Genomic DNA, 23,641 nt, shown 5'->3' with positions numbered 1-23,641 from the left:
ATATATTTATATAATATGTTACATGTGATGTTCTGATACAGGCATACAATGTGCATTAATCAAATCAGGGTGATTGGTGTATCCATCACCTCATCACTTCAAGCATTTATCATTCCTTTGTGTTAGGAACATTCCAATTCCACACTTTTAGTTATTTTCAAGTATACCATAACTTAGCATTGACTCTAGTCACTTTGTTGTGCTATAAAATATTGTTCGTTCTATCTAACTATATTTTTGTACCTACTAACCATCGCCACTTTATCTCCCCATCCCTGCTACTCTTTCACCCCCTAGTAACCATCATTCTACTCTCTGTCTACATGACATTAGTGGTTTTAATATTTAGCTCCCACATATGAGTGAGAACATGCGAGATTTTTCTCTCCATGCTTGGCTTATTTCACTTAACATAATGTTCTCCAGTTCCATCCATGTTGTTGCAAATGGCAGGAGTCATTCTTTTTATGGCTGTATAATATTCCATTGCAGATATGTACCACAATTCCTTTATCCATTCATCTATTGATGAACACTTAGGTTGATTCCAAATCTTGGCTATTGTGAATAGTGCTGCAATAAACATGGGCATACAAATAGCTTTCTGATATATAGAATTCTCATCCTTTGTATATATACCCAGCAGTGGGATTGCTGAGTCATATGGTAGTTCTATTTTTAGATTTTGAGGAACCTCCATACTGTTCTCCACAGTGATTGTACTAATTTACATTCCTACCAAAACTGTACGAGGGTTCACCTCTCTCCACATCCTCACCAGTATTCATTATTGCCTGTCTTTTTTATAAAAGCCATTTTAACTGGAGTGAGATGATAGCTCATTGTAGTTTTGATTTGCATTTCTCTGATGACTAATGATGTTGAGCATTTTTTCATATACCTGTTGGATATTTGTATGTCTTCTTTTGGGAAATGTCTATTCAGATCTTTTGCCCATTTTTAATCAAATTATTTGATTTTTTCATATTTAGTTGTTGGAGCTCCTTATCCATTCTAGTTATTAATCCCTTGTCAGATGGGTAGTTTGCAAATAGTTTCTCCCATTCTGTGGATTGTCTCTTCCCTTTGTTGATTGTTTCCTTTGATGTACAGAAGCTTTTAAGTTTGATGTGATCCTATTTGTCCAATTTTGCTTCGGCTGCCTATGTTTTGGGGGTATTACTCAAGAAATCATTACCCTGACAAATGTCCTGAAGCATTTTCCCAATGTTTTCTCTTAGTTGCACAGTTTCAGGTCTTAGATTTAAATCTTTAATCCATTTTGATTTGGTTTTTGCATGTGGTAAGAGATATGAGTCTAGTTTCATTCTTCTGCATATGGATATCCAGTTTTCCCAGCACCATTTATTAAAGAGACTGTCCCACTCTATGTTCTTGGCACCTTTGTCAAAGATAAATTGATATATGGATTTATTTATGGGTTCTCTTTCTTCCATTATGTGTCTGTTTTTATGCCAGTACCATGCTGTTTTGGTTACTATAGCTCTGTAGTATAATTTGAAGTCAGGTAATGTCATTTTTCTAGTTTTATTCTTTTTACTCAGGATGGCTTTGGCTATTCTGGGTCTTTTGTGGTTCTGTATAAATTTTAGGGTTATATTTTACATTTCTGTGAAGAATGTTATTGGAGTTTTGATGGAGAAGATCACTTTCTTCCAAGGTTACCATTATTTGCACACCACAAGCCAGCTCTGCATTGTTGGTAGTATTTAATTCTAATAAGCAGCTTCTACTATTGTTTTCTTCAGACCCTAAGCATTGAAGATAGCAGCAAAGCTAGTCATGAAGTTGTAAGATGCTCAGCTTTTAGCAGAATGAATCAGAAAACATTTGACTGATTGAATTTGCTCATGATTGCTTCTAACTTGCCTCTTCCAACTGTTTCAGCTGATTTAGGAAAACACTTATCCCCTCTTTCTGGTCAGGCAGTATGATGGCTTCTATTTTTGTTTACTCTTATTCCAGCTTTGATCCTTTTCTCTCCACCCAGCATCCCAAGTTCCTACAAGATAATGCCACCTACTTGTCCCAGGGGCACCTCAAACTTTGTGTGACTCTATCAATTCTCCTCCCAAATTCTTTCTTCCTTCTCCTGAATGTTCTATTTCTATGCACAGTTCTGCTTTCCTGTCAGTTAACTAGGCATAAAAGCATTTCAATGCTCTCTCTCTCTGCTGCATCCATGTGTCATTGGTTGCAGGTCCTGCCATTCTAACTCCTTGATATCTCTGACACTCATGCCTTCTGCTCCTTCTTTTCAGGCTCTTGGGGCCTTATTTATGAGTTGTGCAGTAGCCCAACTGATTATCCCCTTCAAGTCCTTCCCCTTCACTATGTACTACACAGTAAGGCTATATCAAACTTCTTAAAACATGATTTTAATCTACCATTCTCCTCCCCCTGATATTGCTTCTTACCTCGATACACAAACTCCAAACCCCTTGTCATGCCATTCAATATTCTCCATTGAGAATCTATCTTCATCCAGTTATTCTTACTTTCCCTGTACAGTAACTTAGATTTGAGGCTTGCTGTTCCAAAGAATGTCCCAAAGTTCTAGCCACAGACCTTTGCTCACATCGAGCCTTTGACTTAAATGCCACTTCTCCCCCCTCCCAAGCCCCCAGGAACTACCCAACTCAGATGCTACTTCGAAGCTTCTCCTAACAACATCAGCTATTATAGAAGCAACCTTTCCCTGTCTCCCCTCAGCCCTCATAGTACTTTACTTGTGCCTTTGTAACAACATGTATTACTACTAAAGTTATTTCATGTAATAACTTTATGTCTTACACTATAGTTACTTGCACGAACGGCTTTATGAGATATAAGCTGCTTAAGGAAAGCACCTACTTCTAAATAACTTTTTTTTTTTTTTTGAGACAGAGTCTCACTGTATTGCCTGGGCTAGAGTGCCATGGCGTCATCCTAGCTCACAGCAACCTCAAACTCCTGGGCTCAAGCGATCTTCCTGCCTCAGCCTCCCGAGTAGCTGGGACTACAGGCATACGCCACCATGCCCGGCTAATTTTTTCTATGTATTTTTAGTTGTCCAATTAATTTCTTTCTATTTTTAGTAGAGACGGGGTCTTGCTCTTGCTCAGGCTGGTTTTGAACTGCTGAGCTCAAACAATCCGCCCGCCTCGGCCTCCCAGAGTGCTAGGATTATAGGCGTGAGCCACCGCGCCCGGCCCTGAATAACTTTTAAACACTGCACAATTCCTGATGCCACCTTGAATATAACATTTGTACATAAGTACTTAAATATTGGACGAATTAATAATTATACAACTCAGGATTAATCTTGCCTTTTTGACAGAATCAAGCATCTTAGAATATTAGGTAACAATCAATAATGTCTCCAAAATACTCACACTCTTAAGTATTGTGCTTATTTTTATCAAATATGTGATCGCAGTAATATCACTGGATCATAGGTAGTCATAATAACTTTGTAGTTGCATAAGATAAATAAATTAATTTCAAAATAATTAATAGATAGCCTTTTACAGAATTGAAATTTGTGATTGTCACTTACTAAAATAGCCTAAGGCAGACAACTAAAAATGTAGGCAAATGTTCATTGAACAAAAAATGTAGGTAATTGAACATTGAGAAGTAAAAAGCAATATAAGTTATTCATAATGGTTACATTAATAACCATAATGGTTACATTATAACTATTAATGTCTGAATTGCCAGGTTACAACAGCTATCTATAAAGGTGCATCAGCTTCTGGGGAAATTTTAGGAAGCAGATGGAATTTCACATCTATTTATTCCATGATAATTTGGGAAGGAAGTAGCTTACTATTACAACCTTTGGTATACTAGCAATAGAGGTAGATACACAACTTAAGGTTGACCTATAGTTTATCCCGCCATACTAAAACTAAATTATTGTCATACTATTTTTCAGTCATGCTTATAGAGTCCTGTGAAATTTGGCAAAAGGATAATAACTTACTGCTGATGGATATCTTATAAGAAAAAATTACTCCTATCTTAAAATAGTATCGTGGCTATAACATTAGAAAATTACCTTCCTACCTACCTAAACCGATATAAGAGAGGCGTCACATCACCTCTAAGTGACAAAACATTGGTATTCCTTAGCAACCCTCATATGAGCCTGGTGTTGCCAAAACACGTCAGATGCCCTGCTTCTACCCACAGCTTCAATTACCTGATTACTAACCCAAGATGAAACCAGCCCAAACTGACAATCAACAGGGGTGGGGAGGCACTGTTGGGTTCAGCAATCCCTGTCCACCACACACAATGTGCTCTTCTCTACGGGCTATTCATGGAGAGACAGTTCCAGCACCAGCGTCTAGGGAACTAAAAAGGTGCTCCCTTCTAGTAAGAGGTCCCACTTGCTGCCTGCTGTCCTAGCACGGCCTCCAGGCCACAGTACTTCATGATGGAGAGGACAATGAGGGAAACTGTGACTAGCTTGACTAAATTCCCACTCAAGGAAATGGTACAGTGAATTGGCTAAGAATGTGGCAGCTGCCCTCAAACTGCCTGGGTTCAAATCCTGGCTTTGTCACTTATTAGTTATGAGAACTTGGATGAGTTACTCTCCCCTAAACTGTCATTTCCTCTTTTGTGAAGAGAAAATTATTATAGTATTTCTTTGTTATTATGAGTATTAAGTGAAATAGTGCCTGTAAAATATTTACCAAAATGTTGGCACAAAAATATAACTAATATGTGCTCAATAACAGCCTCTAGATATAGTGGAGAACTGACTCACAGAGGTTTTCAGAGTTATTTTCACTAACAATCCAATTTCATCCAAAGAAAGAAGTGATTTTGAAGACCCATGCCTGCTGCCCAGCTATTTTTTCAAAGAAAAACTGTGAAATTTAAAAAGTAATGCTGATGAAGGCGAATATTCTTCTTATACATAAAGAGAAATATGACAAAGTTGGATAACAACATATTGTTTTTCTTCAACAAATGTATCTGAACTTATACATCAAAAAAGAATTTTTATCTTCAAAGTAGTCACATCAGGAAGTCATGCACTTATTTCAGTAAAGCTGCCAAATAGTTTTGGAACTCTTCCTTCCAAATTACCTCCTGAGCCTGCTTCAAATTCTTTTGGACATCTTCACTGGCAACAACATTTTATCCTTTCGGAGTTTTCAATTTTGAAAGCAGATTTAAAACCAACACTTATGAATAAGATGGAGGAGAATGTCACCTCTGATCACAAATGAGGAAAGTTCTTTTTTCATGGCTAATCAAATGTCTCAAGCAATTCCAGACAGGGAATCTCTAAAACATCTCAAACCAATGAAAGCATTGTCAAAATTAACATGTTGCTTTCTGTGCAATTAAAAAGTCATGATTTTATTTATTTAATGTCATTAAATACTTCTAGAGCACTATGTATCAAGAACTGGTTACGTATATTAGTTCATTTAATGCTCATATCTTACGAGGTAGGTACTCTTAGTATCCCCGTTTTACAGATGAGGTCATTGGGGCACAGAAAAGTGAAGGAATTGTCCAGGAACACAGAGCTAGTGAATGGAGGAGCCAGAAATCAAACCCAGACTGTCTACTTAGTATATTTGCCATATTTTCTAAAAAGTACAACCTCTGTGTATTAATACCTATGCTTTCTGAGTTTTTTGAGGTAATGTAATGTTAACTTTGTAAAAGATGTCATATCTTTCCATAAATTTTGTTTTACTTCAGCTAAAATTCCTCCTAGTGCTAAGTGGTATCTGAATTCTTTTTCTCTATCCTCCCACAGCAAGTTATACAAGGAGGAAACAGTCCTACTTTCTAGCTTCCTTAGTTTTCTAACGATCCATAGGCTATCCTGTTTTTCCAGATTAAGCACATCCTTCACCCGGAAACTTCTTCAGGCCTGTTCTGGGAACAGTCTCTCTTCTCCCAGTGTTTCCTCATGCCTATTTCAAAACTCCCTCCTTAAAATTCACTTTCTCCATTGCATCACTCAGTAGGTCGATCTTGCTAGACTGACAAGAAAGAAAGAAAAGGGGAGTGAGGAAGGAAAGACACTAAAATATTTTTAAGTCCTCTTTGAAAAAGCGCCTTTTGTTTCCCATAAGGAAAATGCTTAGAATGTTTCACTTTGCACTCCTTTGCTTTAAAATATGAGTTTCCAAAGCAGATTCATACCAATGCCAAGAGCATATTGCTGGCCAGCCATTCAGATAATGACAACAACCCCAAGGAAACACATTTAAGAAATTAAAAAAATAAAACATGTTGGAACTTTTTCATTTCAGGACAAAAGAAAAATACAGGAAGAAATATCACAGAAACGTCTGAAAATAGAGGAAGAGAAACTAAAGCACCAGCATTTGAAGGTAACTTATGACTTTCATTTCATTTCAATTATTTTGTATTGAAATATCCTAATAGCACTGGAATTTGAATAGTGAAGATATTTTAGGAAAACAAAAAATCCAACATAGTTTTACTAGCATTCTAATAACCATAGGGGAGGCCAAGAAGCTAATAATATTTGCTCATGAGACTAATACCTTCTGGCAAATATGTGGAAAGTTGAAAACATGGTTTTATTACTTTTACCCTTTATTACTGAATTTCCTAATTTTCTTGGGTAACCTTGAGAATTCAGCCTTGAGAATTCGGCCCTGCTCGCTTGCTCAACACCCCTAGGGAGCGGATCCAGCAAGGAAGTGCCTTTTGAAATCAGCGAAAGGCCAGCCACTCCCCGGGGGTGCAGAACAGACAGTGTCTGGCCTGGTCAAGGATGCTTGCATTTAAAAGCTCAGTGCTATGAATCCAGTGTTGTCTGAGCATGGTTTGGGATTTTGTTTTATTTTGTTTTGACAGAACATGAGATCATAACGAGAAATAAACTTCCGTTTTTAAAAGCAGACTTTACATCTTTCACTGGGTGTGGTCATTGTGTAATTAAAGCACATTGAGTTTCAACATTTTATTACATAGCTTAGTGACAGGATGCAAGCAAATGACAAACAGGAGCTCCCTGTGAACAGGCCCAAGCAGGAAACTGTACTTATCTGGCAGGGCTGCTCTCAATAGATATAATGAATCCCCTTAATGAAACAATGCTGTACACTCATGGGTTCCACAAACTTAAGTTAAACTTGCCAGATTCAGCTAAATCCATTTTTCTAATGGAGCAAGTGACCACCACTGAAAACAAACGTAATTTAAGATTCCAATTAGCTTCAGTTCTCTGGACTCTGTTTGCTTCTTTGCTCATATACAACTTGACATTTCCGATGTTTGATGGATAATTTCAAAGCATCGTTAGTCTGCTGTCCTTACAATATGTCACACTGAATTTACATGAGTAATAGACATACTCAAGAAATGCTTGTGTACTCCCAGAAAATCAACGAAATAAAAACGAATTTTACCAAGTTATTCAGTGTAATTCAAATGAAGTTAACGGTCAAATCTAGAACAACTTTTGAGATAGGCCATTTCTAACTCCAAAACCACAGCTCCCTTGCTTGCTCACTCTCTTTCTTTTTCTCTCTCTCTCTCTTTCTCATACACACACACACACACACACACACACACACACACGTAAACAATTTACACACAATTTGGATCTCCCAGTGAACTACTTCCTGCTTCTGAGTAAACTGATAGCTCTCTAGCATTCAGCAATTGCTATCCTTGCAGAATGGGTAGCCAAAGAACAGTAGAGCCCACAATTGAAGAAAAGGTTTAAATATCCACTCAGTTCATTCTAGAAAGTAAGTTTCACATAGGAAAATCCTGACTAACTGACAGGTCCATTTCTCAGGTGGCACTTCATTTTGTTACTTGCCAAAAATGGTCCAGAGAGTAATACACAATCTTTTCTGTTGATTTGCTTTCTGGAACCCAGGAGGCGTCTTCTAATCCAATCCAATCAAAACATTTATCATCTTTGGACTGCTGTACACAGTTGTGCAGATTGTGTACTACACAAAGGTACCTGAAATGGGGGTGCGAAAATTCTGCCTACATTCTCATGTACTCTGTCCCAGGGCTGTTTATACCTGGAGTAAGAGGTTTCCATTTTCTCTGCACGAAGGTGCTATCCACTTTCCCAAGATGTGCACTGGCCCAGAGTGGTGTGGGTGGTGTGGAGTGGGAGGAGAAGGAAATGACACCTTTTCTTAATTTGGGAAATTCAGTGTTAAATAAGACAAGTTAATGATAGGTTTTTAAATTTATATTAGAATATAAGCATTAATTCTTTAATCTGGGTTGACCAAAGAAGGTTTTATTAAAGGTGTGGGATTTAAGCTGAGTCTGATAAGTAGAATTTATATGGATGTACATAGGGCCTTTCAGTCAACAACATTTATTAAGCACCTATTATGTGGGACATGAAGAATATAAAATACAACTTAGCCTGTGCCCTTAAAATGATAACTGACACATAAACTCATAATGACACCTAGTCTGTGATGAACACTATATGGGACGCACAAACTGCAAAGGGAACACAGAGGAAAGAATAGCTGTTTCAATAGAGAACATTCTTCCAAGTTTTCAGAAAATAGTTGGCTATATCAAACAGAAAGTAGGCATAATTCCAAAATGGGATTCAAAAATGTGGAAAAGTATTTTAAAAATCAATTCTACATGTTCCCCAAGTCAAGAGAACTCTATTGGCCTCTACAGTTACCAGCCTGTCTCTTAGTTTCTTCTCCATCCATTTGTCCTGGTTCCCATGACTGTCCTCGCCATGTCCCCAATTGCAAACATTTTTATTAGACTTCACTGACGATTGTTAAACAACATGAGTTGAAACATTTACAAGGTGTTCCTCCTATATCAGTACACGAACACATTTCAAAATAGTTGCAGTAACTCACTCTGATGTGCTTCACCTCCTGAGCCTGACGTCATACATGATGTGCTGGCATGGGAACTTCTGGGGGCACCGTTAACAGTCTGATACTCAGACAATTCTGAGATTTGTACACTATGGATCTTCCCAACTAGTAATATGATCACAATCTCATGCCACCTATACTCAATCTAGAAAATGTACTTTTCTATGAGTCCATTCAATTCATGGTATGGAACACTAATTTATTCCTAAAATCTACTATAACTGCTTGGTAGAACGTAGAAGTGCTTCAGGAAAACCTTTCCCTAAAAAACTACCAAAAGATCTGTTGCCTACAAGTCACTTATACTTTCATTAGTTCATATGGCTTTTGATTCTGAATGTCATTGTAAAATATATTTTATTATATTTATTAGCTTCATATACTAAAGCGTAAGTCAAAACTGTGACATAAAAGCAAAACAGATGCTTTGATTACAATAATATATGATCATATTAGATCATTTTGACTGCACATCCAAACTGTGTATTTTATATTTAAGTTCAAAGGATTTTCTACCAGGGGTAAGTGACAATTTGTGAAGTATGAACAAAATTTTATAAAACTAGAATTAAAATTGCTCTTATTCCTAATCAGACTAAGAACCAAGAAAGTAGCCTCAAGTTAACCTAATCATGTCACAACAATCATTCTATAACTCAGCATGATAAGACTATCACATCTGAGTGTTTCTTATAAAGATATGTATGCAGTTCACCAGAACTATCCTTATAGGTGGTTTGTAATGACTATAACTTACTTTGATAGGTGTCATCTGTTTTCTTTACTATGCATTAACTATCTTCATGTCCCATCAAATAGAAATAAATTTAAGTCAAAATAAATTCTTAAAATGCAGATATATTCAGATTTTCTTGGCATCTTTGACCTCAGGGCTAAATCTCAACCTATATTAATAATATTTACTGGGTACGTGAGAAAACATTTTTGCAAACAGCTAAACAGCTATAATAAATAGTTAAGATAACACCGGGGTGAAGAATCTCTGGCCATGGAGTAGAGTAATACCAGCTGCTCTCATGGTACATGTTGTCCACCTGCAGTTGCATAAGACTGTAAAAAGGCCAACACAAATATGATGATCTGGGGTGAAGTTGTTATTCATTTAATCTAGTGGTTTTCGAATCATGTCCTGTGCATCCAGAAGGCTCCAGGCCCGCTCACTGCTTCAACTAGAGTAGTTCAAATTACAGTTTCATATAATATTTATTTGTATTCAGTGTAATATTATTTTTTTAAAAAAAATGGTTTGAAAATCATTGCCTTAGTTAAAATAACCATGCTTTGGTTATTATCAAGCATAACCAAGGATAATTAAAAATATTTTTTAATTCAGAGATATTTGCATCCTAGTGGTATTAATTCTAGCATCCTTTAAAAAAAGACACAAAATTCTTACTTGCTCTCATTTTAACTGTAACATAAGAGAAAAGTCCCAGAAATTAAAAGTTTCCATTCTTTCCTCACCATTTTAGATGTAGTTAATCCCCAATGAATAATTAACAATGAATAACTGAACAAATAATTTATAGAGGTGATTAGATACATAATGGCAGTCCTTTTCTTCCAGAAGAAGGAGAGAAACAAACTCCTTGAAAATAATATAACCGTATATCTGACAGTTTCTACTTGAGACATAGACTAGATGCAGAATAAAGAGCCTCCAAAATTTGCAGGTCTCTTTCACTTGTTTTAAGTCTTCTTTGGCTCAGATTCAAGAGCTTAATTTTTTCATGCAAATTCAAGAGGATTTTTTTCCATATGATAAAACATATGTCTTTTTCTGTGTTGTTAAACTTGACAAATATTCAACTCAATGTTGAGACAGATCAATGAATCGAATACATCATATATTGTTGGAACGGTTAGGGAGCTAAACTTACAGGGAGATTCCCAGAAGAAAGAAGGGGTGCTGGGTGAGTAAAACAATAAATATCTACCACACAGCCTACGACTAACATTGAATTAATTTAAGACACAATAGCAACTTGTGTTTTGCCCACCATTCCAATTAATCCCACAAAAGATTTTCTGGGAGCAGTTATTGTATGCTGTCGCTGGGGTGAATATCAAAGCAGCTTCAAGGAGCTTCTGACTTTGTTAAGGATACAAGGATCCATCAAACATACAAATAACAGTAAAGACATCACATGATGAGGTCCCACATGGCTGCGATAAACATACAATACAGCATGATTTTGAAGAGAGCTCTCTGAGAGTGAGGACAGGGCTGCCAGGAGACTGGCGGGGAGGGTCAGGGAACTTCATAGAGAAGGAGGGGCCTGAACTGGACCTCAAGGGATAAATAGGATTTAGATACATAAAAACTGACTTTGGAAGAGCGTCAAGAAGGTTGCAATGAAGGCAAGAAAATACCAGATTTATTCAGGCAAGGTACTGAGAGAAAATAATTCCTCTTCAATATGTCCACTATTGAAATTCGTAAAATTTGAAAGCAGTAAGAGATTTTGGAGATTGTTGACTGATATAAGAACATATCTTTATGTTTCCTAACATCAGAAAAAGGCCTTGAGGGAGAAATGGCTTCTAGATGGAATCAGCAGTGGAAAAGAACAAGAAGAGATGAAGAAGCAAAATCAACAAGACCAACACCAGATCCAGGTTCTAGAACAAAGTATCCTCGGGTATGGCCCTCACTGACACTCCACAACTACCTTCACTTTGACTTTGTCTCACGTTGTATGTAGAAGAGCCATTCTTAGTGTCAGGGGCACAATCAGACCTTCCATTTAGATTTCCAGAAAAGACCAGGGAAACACACCAGAAGGCAACAATAGAAATTTTACTATAAACATCACTTGCGCATAGCAACACTAAATTTATTTTTACAATGCATGTTGGTGACTTACCAATACCTCTCTGAGCCTATTTCCTACGAAATGGTAGTAGCAATACCTATTTTTTAGTGTTGTTGAGCAGATTAAAAAAATATGTGCTAAACTACCAGCACCTACCTGGCACATGATAGGTACACAAATAGCAGTCCTTCTTCTCAGCCATTGCCCCCACTCTCACCTTAGGATGGGTGACAGGTCTACAGGTGTTTTTATACCATCCCTCTATCACACCTCTCCCAGTCCCTCCCCAGTCACAACCATATTCTGGAAGAGAAGATTCTGTAGGGATACTCTGCCCACATTTTCCCTCTTCTGCTTCCTTGACGAATTGGTCACAGGCGTTCACCTCATTTCTCTATGTCCTTTCCTGGCCATCAAGCACAATCAGTACAGAGTCCAGAAACTTCTGTTTTAACAAAAACATTTTAAAATTACCTTGGCTAGGTGTGGTGGTTCACACCTGCAATCCTGGCACTTTGGGAGGCCAAGGCAGGAGGATCATCTGAGCCCAGGAGTCTGAAACCAGCCTGAGCAACATAGTGAAATCCGGCCCCTACAAAATTTTTTTTAAAAAATTAGCGGGGCATGGTCGTGTGCACCTCAGGAGGCTGAGACAGGAGGATCACTTGAGCCCAGGAGTTTGAGGTTCCAGTGAGCTATGATAACACCACTGCACTCCAGCATGGGCAACAGACTAAGATCCTGTCTCAAAAATAAAAGTAAAAATAAAATAGCCTTGGCTTAAAATGAGGTGATGGATGTGAAAAAAACTGAAAAGCTCAAATAAAAAATGAGATTATGGCCTGGCCTTATGGCTCATGCCTGCAATCCTGGCACTCTGGGAGGCCAAGGAAGGAGGATTACTTGAACTAAGGAGTTCAAGACCAGCCTGAGCAAAAGTGAGACCCTGTCTCTACTAAAAATAGAAAGAATTAGGTGGGCATGGTGACACATGCCTGTAGTCCCAGCTACCTGGGAGGCTGTGGCAGGAGGATCACTTGAGCCCAGGAGTTTGAGGTTGCTGTGAGCTATGACAACAACACCGCACTTGGGTGACAGAGTGAGACTCTGTCTCAAAAAAAAATGAGATTATTAGTATTATCATCACAAGAAAATAACATGAAAGAAACAAGTATGGGAAAGATCAGAATCATTTTCTAACCTACACATGGAAAAAAAGATGGAATTTTTTGTGGTATAATCATGACAATAAATTAAAGTCTACCCATCTTTGAAATATAGACAAGTTTCAAAACCTTACTCACTTTAATTTGTTATCTTTAGTGAGGACTATAGGAAAGACCTGGAAGACAAAAGTATTCAGCAGCTATGCAATGACCACATTTTGCCCATACTCACTACACTCTACAAACACATCACTTTAGGCTTAATATTCACAAACTGAAAAAGGCTTCCTTTTTTCAAATGATTTCCAATTTACTTTCCTAATTGTCTGCACTTGTACCTTTAATGGCTAAAATCATTGACTGCTCATCCTTATCTAGATGATTTTGAAATTAACAATTCTTAAAAGGTTATATAACTGAAATTTTTACACTTCTAAACCTCTCAGTTGTTTACTCAAAGATACGAAGTGCACTTTAAAAATAACCTAATAAATCAAGTTTACAGTTTGGAAAACTCCTCTGTAATTTTCTGTAAGGCATCCCTTAGAAAGACCTTCTCCCCCGGAGTCCAGCTTTAGCAAATGATTACTTTCTACAGAACCCTTATCTCTAAAGGGGTCCTGAGTTTAATCCCTGTAAACCGTTACCACTGCACAGACACCTTCTTGCTCCCCCTCAAAACCTTCTTTTAGAGTCCTTCCACATACAAAACACCTACAACTTTCTCTGCACCTGAAGATAATTGAAGTGGCTACATGCACTCAAACTCCATTAACAAGTTTGGGCAATATTCTGAGTAATCCCAGAATATTTACTAGAACTCTACTGATTGCTTTTAGACCTTGCCTGAATGCTCTGAGAAGCACATAAGCTTCTAGAAATATTGATAGTGGTTTATCTAGGTTAGAGCTCCTATCCGACCAAAAATTTAAAAGGAGGAGGAGGAGGAGATACTTAATGAGGCTTATTTGCACCAGGCACTTTACATATATTGGCCCATTTAATCTTCATAACCCAGTGAGGGTAGGTATTATTATCTTCACTTTTTGCAGAGAATTAAGGAATTCACACAACTAGGAAGTGGCAAATGACTCATTTGACTGCCCTACACTGCCTATAAAATGATGACACACAACAACCTCTGTGGACTGAAAAGGTGTTATCTCTTCTAGAAAATCTGGGAAGCGTGTTCTGTCCCTTTGCTCTCCTTTCTCCAGAAAGCTCCTACCACACTCGGATCTTCTTCCTTGTCCCTCTGCTCTCTTTGGTAAATTGCCAATTACATGTCTGTTCATTACCCCATTTCTGGCATCTCACTACAACTTTATTTTAGATCTTCAGGATGCTATTAACTCATGAATACTCCTTTATGAACACCAAATGATTTTCGTCCCAAATATAAATAATAATAACAGCGATAGTTCACTTTTATGAGTCCTTGTACTTACAAAGCATTGGCACTTACGTTAAGTCATTTAGTGCAGCAATCTAAAAGGAAAGCATCAACACCTCCAATTCATAGATGAGGAGTTAGGCTCAGAGAGGATAAGGGACTTAATTAAAGTCACAGAGCCCGTAATGGGTAGACTTGGGTCTCAAAGCAAGCCAGGTTCAATGCTCTCCAGGAGAAAAATGAAAAGACAGCTGTAGATGTAAACACTCTGGAAATAGTAAAATACCTAACACAGACAAGTATCTCTAATAATCAGCAAACTGCTCTGTTTAAGGAATTTTCCTAAAAGATGTATTTGCAAAAGAACTAGTCAAGAATTTGCATTCTTGTGGCCCACAGAGGCATGTTTATCTGGTAAAAAATGGGCAAGGAACAGAAATGTTCCAAAGCAACATACAAAGACAAAATATATCTGTGCCTCGTCTGTATTAAGCAGCCTCTGCCACTGCCCAGCATTATAGAAAGCACATTGCCAAAGCAGCTTTACCTGACAACTGAACGTTTTCTTCTCAGATGTTTGTAAAGCTGCTAAATAATCAGGTGCATGTTTTTAAATTCAATCTTTCTCCTAAACAACTGCCCACAGTGCTTAAGAAGCTTTTATCACCAGTTACATCAGTACAACTTCCTGTTAGCTCAGAATAGCAGTCAAGCCCACTGATGAAGTTGAACTAGGCAGAGCCACTCACGTTCCCTAAGTAGGCGAAGTTACCCAAACTCTAAATGTGATTTATATTCACTTAGGCGCCTGCTCAAGGGTGACATTTGCCATTCTGCCAGGCCTCTCAGCCAGAGGATAAGATTTTAATGGGAACATCAAAATAAAAATATTGCTATTACCTCAGAGTCCATAGCAGGGCCAGACTTTTCCCGTGAGTTTTTCATTCCTTCTACTTCCAAGGTTTTGTAGATGAACTGAAAGAGCATGGCCTCCGGCCTTGAAATCCCTGTTCTGCTGACCACAGTACCTAAGCTTCGCCATGTTCTTTCATCTCTTTGAGCCTCAGTTTCCTTGCCTGTAATAAAGGGACAATTATAGTCACTTCACAGGACTGCTATGAATCTTCTAGAGTGCCTGACACACAGTGGGTGTTCAAAAAATATCAAATGCTATTTCTTATTAAAACTCAAAAATAATTAAAAGAAGGACACTGCCTGAATTATTCAGATATTTTTATTTTTTGGCCAAAATCTCTCATTTCTTTATGCTTCTTTGAGTAAACTGGGAATATCACCCAACTAGAATTCTTTACATTTGGAAATAATTGAGGAATTTTCTTTATGGCTTTCAGACTAGAATGCTAATACAGGAGTTAATAATGTTTGTAGAATGTTTTCTATGGACCAGGCACTGTGCAAAACACTTCATATGTATTATTGCATTGAATTCTCACAACCACCCTATGAGGTAGGTAACATTTAACAGATGAGAAAAATTGACATTTATGGAGGCTAACTTACCCGAAGTCATATAGCTAGAAGTTAAGAGCTGGGATTTTAAACCTAATGAAAAGTCCTAATCATAAAAATAAAATTGTGCCTTAGATCCTGCAGAAAAACTCTACAAAAGTTAAGTTCTGTAAACTCTCCCCTTGTATAGCATGTTTTATTTTCAATCCATGCTACAATTTCACTCTTATATCCATCATTTTATATAGTCATTCACCTGAATATTAAAAATATTCAGAGGGTACCCTAACTCACACATGACTCTTAAGTAAACCATATGTGTTTATTCATCCTGTCCTCTTTTCTTCCAAAGAGAGGCAACGTTTCGGAAAATCAGTAGGTTTCCATGGTTTCTGTCCCTGAGTCACATTCTTATCTTTGGAACAATATTATTGAGTATTGTGCCTCGTGCCCTGATTAATACCTTAGGAGAAAATGTTCCCAGGAGGAAAGCTGCATTGAACATCTCCTTCTGAATCACTTTGCTTAAATAGAGTTTCAATTTGCCTCCCAAATGAGCCCTGCTCTTCCTGTGACCACTGATTGAAGAAGGCACAGGTGCACTGATTTAGTGCAAATATCCACGTGCACCAATTTACGGTCTGGGTTAGAAATCCTGTCCTGACACTTGGCTTTCCTCTGCCCGCACCCAAAACAACACCCCAAGAAGCTTTACTCCCACAAGTTGTCATTCACGCCCTGGGTTCTTCTTTCCCATCCAGGGGCCCCACAGTTATCCATGACGTCCCTCTGCCAAACTGCCTTGCATGAGCTCCCCTCCAGACACTGTCTACTTCTTGAACTGTGTCCAAAGACCTCTGAGTTTAACTGGAGCACCCGGGGTGCTTGACAGAAATGTCATAAGTATAAACTGTAAAAGGTTAACTGCCAAGGAGAATGATGCAAATACACTGCATTCCCTTCGAGAAGGATAAGCTACTTACGATTAAATGTTCTCTAGTAAGGATTGTTTTCCTAATATTCCACAGCACCCTCTGACCTTCTGCCTTCTTTCAGCGAACTTTCATTTGTGCTCAAATAGTTAGAAACTGCCTTCTGCATCTGATGCAAGTGTGCTAAGGTGTGTGCGATGCCTCGGGTTTCCACGTGACTGTATGTCATGAGAAGAGCAGAGGAGGGGGCTGTTAGAGCAGTTGGAGCCACATCTCACTCACTTAAGGAAAATTCCTCCACGAATGGAGATGAAATGTGAGAAAATGCATTCTGCTCAATGTCACGCAAAGCAATGAGCTACTCAGTTAACTCAAAAGATGGCAGCCATGATTCAATTTCAAAAAGGAACCCAAAACACTGATGTAGAAATATAAAGGTTAGATGGTTTTTGTTGCTGGTTATCATTCATCAAAGTTTAGCTCATTATGATTTCTATCCAAGTTCAACCCCTACCTAATGCTCTCATCTACCTGTGCAGGCTAATTGTACCTTAATGAAACTAATGGTTCATCAAACACAGGTGAGGTTTGCTACCTGAAAACTATCACATTCTAAATGTTTCTGCCTTCCTGCTGTGACCCAACCAGCCATATCTAATACCGCATAGCAGGGAGAAACAGACAAGCTGCTCTCTTATAACAACATAAGAGAGAAGAGAAAGAAAAAAAGGGAGGAAAAAAACACCACTTGTTTCTTATTAAATTTGCTGTTGCCTAGAAACACTCAAGAAATTATTCTGAGGTAATTATATGAGTCAAAATCATTCCAAGCATGTTTTTCACTCTCTATATTTGACTAATTGGTTTACCAGATTTGTAACAGTTCATCTGTTGTTGTTTTTAATTTCCCAGATAGTCTGATTATTTTTAATTCAGGAGCTTCACTTTTAATTTAACCAAAAGAGCTAAGTAAACCGAACTTAAAAGCATAAAAGAGAAGAAATCTGCCCACTCCACCCCACCAAAACACAAATACACACAAAGCGCCTAGTATAATGCCTAACACATAGTAGGAATACCTGTGAATACATAGCTCAATAAATCAATGAATGAGAAAAATGGATGATGAACAGATGGGTGGTAGTACTTAAAAGCTGAAAAAGCCTAGACAATGACTTGCACATTGATGAACTGAAAAGGAAAGCCTTGCTATTCTTTGAAAAAATAAGAAAAAATAACCACCCAACTATCTTTGGGCCAAGAGCAAAGTTACATGGCAGTGGTGCCCTGGTTTTCAAGGCATTCGTTGATAGCATGTTCTAACATCTCACCACCACTCTGTTTGCTTTCTTTCCATTTTTCCCTCCTTGATATACCCCTTTATCTCCTTATCCCCACCTCCCAGCACTTATTCTTGCTCATACCTATCAATCTCACCTATAAGTTTGTAGAAATAAGGATTAAACGGTTATTGACCCAGAATAAATAACCCTCCCTCCACCATGACAGGCTAAAAGGTAGGTTAGAAAACCCTCTGAGGGTCCTCCCTCACCCTGCTTCAATTTCATAACAGCTACCCTTTATGGAGCACTTCTTATACCCTAAGCGTTATTCTGAGAAGGCCAGTTCTCTGAGGGAAGTCTAATTAGCCTTCTTTTGCACATAAGGACTCTAAGGTACAGAAAGCCGTAAATCCGTTAGCAATCACGCCATGAGTCACACACAGGTCTTTCTGACTCCAGACCCTTTCCACCAGGCCTCACCCTGCTTATTCTCGATTCATTTCAATGAAAATTATTGAGAACCTGGACATTATTGAGAACATATACAAAAGATGTGTATATGTCTTTTGGTCTTTTTTTTTTCTTTTATTTCAGCATATTATGGGGGTACAGATGTTTAGGTTACGTATGTTGCCCTAGGTCCCCCCCGCAAAGTCCGCGCCTCAAACATGTCCATCCTTCGGGTGGTGCGCATTGGTCTTATAGAGAAGATTCCAGAATCATAAGCTCCCCAAAATAAATGTATATTAACATTTGCCTCTCTTTAGATCCTTTAACTTTCAAAGTGCTTTTATGCTAATTATCTCACTCTAAATTATATTAGGTACCTTGAAACACAAATTTAAAACCATGAGCAGGGTTGTCATAGATCTTTGGCTGTATCAACATGAGTAAAGATAGAATAAAGGAGCAAATGAACAATCCAGAAAGTGGGAGGTGAATTGGTTTTAGTGATCCATCCTCCAAGTCTTGGTCACAAAGAAAGAATGTCCAAGAGCAGCGACTCATTGTATCAGAAAGGGTCTGTGCTGCCACAGGGCCCAGGCTTCTCCATTCCCCAGGAGAGGCCCTGTGACTAATTTTACCAGCTCAGAAAACTTTCACACCCATTCCTAGGAATGTGTCTTTTGTCTGCCATAAGGCAAACGTCACTCAGCCCATTTAGACCACCCAAGGTTACCTGATCCTTGTTAGTTATTCTGTGTTATATTAGGGCTGGAATTTATATTTGTTAGTCTTCAAATAATGAAGTTCTATTCTTGGTATCAAACATGAACAATTAAGAAGCAAAGCAAAAATGAAGTGGATAGAAAATATGTTGGATGCTATATAATATTGTTAGGAATAAAATGTTAAGGGTTACAAGACACAAAGCCAGGAATTATTTCTGAATGGAGAGTCAATGGCTGTCTATATCACTGAATAGGTTTTGCCACTTCATGATATAGTTACAACTGGTTTATTCACTAGGAATATTTTTCTCTACAACTTTTTTGTTTCGTTTTTTGTTTTTATTTTTTTTTTATTTCAGCATCTTATGGGGGTACAAATGTTTAGGTTACATATATTGCCTTTGCCCCACCAGAGTCAGAGCTTCAAGTGTGTCCATCCCCCAGATGGTGCACGCTGCACCCATTAGATGTGAATATACCCATCCCCTCCTCCCCCCTACCTGCCCGACACCCGATGAATGTTACTACTATATGTGCACGTAAGTGTTGATCAGTTAATAGCAATTTGATGGTGAGTACATGTGGTGCTTGTTTTTCCATTCTTGTGATACTTCACTTAGTAGAATGGGTTCCAGCTCTATCCAGGATAATACAAGAGGTGCTAGATCACCATGGTTTTTTGTGGCTGAGTAGTACTTCATGGTACACATATACCACATTTTATTAATCCACTCATGTATTGATGGACACTTGGGTTGTTTCCACATCTTTGCAATGAACACTCATACAACTTTTTTTTAAGAAAAAAAAAAGAATCATGGATAAGCACATCTTCAGTTAACTTGCCATGTCCTGGCTACAACAGTAATTGAAGGTCACTTGGGAAACTCATGACATCTGGATAAAGATCAAGTTGAATTATCATTACAATGAGTTTGCTCCTATTAAATAAATTAAACATTAAATGTAAAGGACTACAAAGTCCTCTATAGGCCCTAATTAAAAACCACACCCCCAGCTTCTGTCCCACCAGAACATTTGAGAAGCCCGTAACTAACCAATTCCCCATACCACACCAACCTCCAGGGTGTGTGCTTATTTATCTGAAAATTACATTTGTAACTTGTGCATGACAGTGGTTGATTCTCTGAATACCATTTTGGTTTCATATTTTTCATGGCAAATGAAACTCTTAATTTACAAAATATTGTACTGAAAATATTATACCAATTGAGAGGGTTTACTTTTCTACTAAATCACTCTCTAACTACATGGCAGTTTCAAATCATGATAGTATCCTCTGCCCATAAGATAATTATTAATGTTAACAGAGTTATATTAGGAAATGAGAGTCACCCATGCAAAAGTTATTCACATGTAATAAATTATTCAGCTTTCTAAACATCTGCTCCTTTCCCAATCATCAGAGCAAACTGGCACTTGTTTCAATGTCATTGTTCTGTTGGCTCTCTGCTTCTAGTTATCTTAAAGCTGCTGCATTGTATTGCCTGTCCTGTTCTTAAATGCTCAGGATTAGAGGCAACAGATCTGGCCTGGGGCAAACTGAATGCTGGCTGTATGCCAAATGCCCTTTAATACTCTGGCAGGCTTACCATAGCATGTGATTGTTTGCAGTGGCCGGTTAGATCTTCCTTTTTATACACATGCCCTTTGACAACGGCTGATTCTAAGGCAATTCTTGTTCTTACCTACATGTCTGTGCATAGAAATACTCCTTGTCTTTTTTTATGTTTTTATTGGTAAAGAAAATATGCCTGACATGTAATAGGTTCTTAATAAAGGTCTGTTGAATATTTGATGAATTTATCAAACCCCAATTTTAAAAAATAAAACAAATAAAAATCCCACCTTCTAATAGATTGCATACCCTCAATTTTATTGAGAAAATATACTTTTGAATTACCATTGACCAAATTATCTATAAAGATATCTTGAATGTCTAACCCATTATTAATGCCTTATCTGCCTGTTACATATGACTAACACACGGCAGTCAAGAATACATGACTAAAGTCAATGGTGTGTACTCAGTAGTATCCATTGAGTTTCCAGAGACATTCATTTGCATGAGCTATGACTAAAAAAAATAAAAAGATCTTTTTTTGGTCATTGCAAACCTTAGCCATTCAATATTAGCTAGCTGTCAACACAAACCATGTCAGAACCACACATCATTTAGAATCATATACATTTTTTAACCACTAGGAGCAAAGGCTGATTAATTTTTTTGTTTTTACTAGTTAACTACCTGAAATGCAAGATATTAATGAGTAATTCTGCAAATCAATGAAAAAAATTATTTAAAAAATCACATAAAATCTGTCACACTACAATTCATTCCCCATAATGTTATGCAGTAGCAGCATAACTGCTATTGTTGCTTTAAAAGAGATTTTAAGAGCAGTGGCTTAAACGAGATAGAAAGGTTCATTTCTCTCACACGCATAAAAATCCTAACTGGTAGACAGTCAAGCGGAGGGAAGTGAGAGTGTTACATGAGATTTTGAGAGACCCTGTTTCTTTCTCTGCCTTGTTGCTTTGCTCACCCCTGCAGGATGCCCTTGGCTGTGTAGTGAAAGCCAGCTCACCAGCACATCTGCATTCCAGTGCAGGAAGGGGAAGATAAATGGAGGACAGGCAGCTCTATTTTAAGGGTGTGACCTGACAGTTGCAGAGGTCACTTCTGCTACTACTCTATCGGCTAGATTTCAATCACAGGCACCATCTAATGTGAAGGAGACTGGGAAATTTAGTCTTTACCAAGGTAGCCAGGGAAACATTAAAAAAAAAGAGGGGGGGAGTTCTGCTACTAAAAAGAACAGAGGGGAATGGATTTGGGGGCTGAGGGGAAGAAACAGCAGGTTGTCAAAATAGACCAGAACATTCTTTCTGCCAACATTTATTAAATAGACACCGTCCTCATACATATTAGGACAATTCTCCTGATAATGCTGGAGCACTGTTGAGGTTTCCTGTCTAGAACAATATTTTCAAAGACAGGTGTATACCTGAAGCTATATTAGTACTATGCTTATTCTCAAATCATTGATATTAAAGTTGAAGATCAAATCCCCAAATGGACCTGGTAGATTTTCTTTTCCACTGGGCTTGTCACAGGTGGCCCTCCTCTCCCAAGCAGACTGAGGAGAGAAAAGGGAAAGAACAATTATTAAGGAACTCCTTTACAGGGTGTCCCAAAAGTTGCTATACATAGGGAAAATGAGAAATTGTAGCTAAATGTACCTTTATTTACAAAATATTCATTACAAAAGTTTTCCTTTGTATGGAGAATTTTGGGACACCCTGTACAACAAGCCCTGTACTAGGGGCTTACAAACATTATCTCAACTATCTCCTTAAGACAATAGTGAATACTATTATTATTCCCCAAATGAGAAAACTGAAGCTTAGAGAGGTTAAATGATTAAGCCAAGTGTATTAGCTTTGATATGGGCTCAGTTTGTTTCCCTGAGTAGAGCTGGAGGAAAAAGTCTTTTCTTCCCTTAAAAAAAGTGGGCCTTCACACAAAAACTCATAAAAAAATAGGTAAACCACCAACTATCTCCTGTTATCCCAAGAGTCAGGGGGAAGAAAGGGGAGAGAATCTCTAGCCCAAGGGAAGAGTCAAGAGTTAGAGTTACTCAGCACTCTAGACAGAATTCAACATACGTTGGAGGCAAAGATATTCCAAGAGCCTGTGAGTCCCAAAAGAAATTGGATCCTTCCTTGTCTGGCTTAAGAATGGGGCAGGGGGTAGTGGTCCTAGCACTTCCATCAACTGGTCTCAGAGGTACGTCAGTAGTGGCATAACACCTGCTGACCCAGGCTTTCCCAGAGAAATAGCCATTGGGCCTCTCTTTGGGTGTAGTCCTGGCCTTTAATAAGAGAGCTCGGGCTAGTGAGATGTAAGTAATTCATCAGTCCTTTGAAAGCATATAGCTAAAAGCCAGTCATAAACTTAATTTCAAACACAGCATTGGTAATTACGTCGAAACTGCAGTATTATAGCCAAACTGCATTAGCCAGCTTTATATTTAACACCTACAGCTTCAATTACTTTGAACAACAAAATTGTGTCCAAGCAAAGAAAGTCTTGCTATAAAGTGGCATTAGCTTAGGAAACCCCAGAGTCTTTGAAGGAGACTGTTTTAAGAACTTCTACCAAGAACCAAACTCAAGCAGCCAAAAAAAAAAAAAAAGAATGATAAAGCCTGGACTTTAATCCTTGTTCAACTGACTAACCCACTGAGCAGAAAAATCCCCAGTACAGCAAAATAACCCCTATGAAGATTAGGACAGAAATATCACCTTACTATGTAATTGGGCAACACTTTCACATATTGGTGGACCCCATCTACCATTTCAATCTTCAGTTTCTTTACTACTGTAGAAAGTGAGAACCCTTTTATACTGCTGAGAAAAATGAATGTTGTGTCTAAGTTCATAAGAATCAATTTTTTAAAGTCT

General features: G+C 38.0%; 1 protein-coding gene across 1 annotated transcript in view; it reads left to right on the top strand.

The window, feature by feature from the left end:
• The window catches only part of PALMD (palmdelphin), a 48,716-nt gene that overhangs the window by 11,379 nt on the left and 13,696 nt on the right, over nucleotides 1-23,641 (top strand). The window contains exons 2-3 of the mRNA XM_012661178.1: nucleotides 6,294-6,374; nucleotides 11,439-11,563. Coding sequence (XP_012516632.1) covers nucleotides 6,294-6,374; nucleotides 11,439-11,563 — 206 coding nt within the window. The remainder of the gene's footprint in view (nucleotides 1-6,293; nucleotides 6,375-11,438; nucleotides 11,564-23,641) is intronic.

This window comes from Propithecus coquereli, unplaced genomic scaffold (genome assembly GCF_000956105.1).
Source record: "Propithecus coquereli isolate 6110/MARCELLA unplaced genomic scaffold, Pcoq_1.0 Scaffold7, whole genome shotgun sequence".
Classification (NCBI taxonomy): Eukaryota; Metazoa; Chordata; class Mammalia; order Primates; family Indriidae; genus Propithecus; species Propithecus coquereli.
The sequence above is the reverse complement of the archived record's forward strand: the minus strand, read 5'-3'. Positions and strand labels throughout refer to the sequence as shown.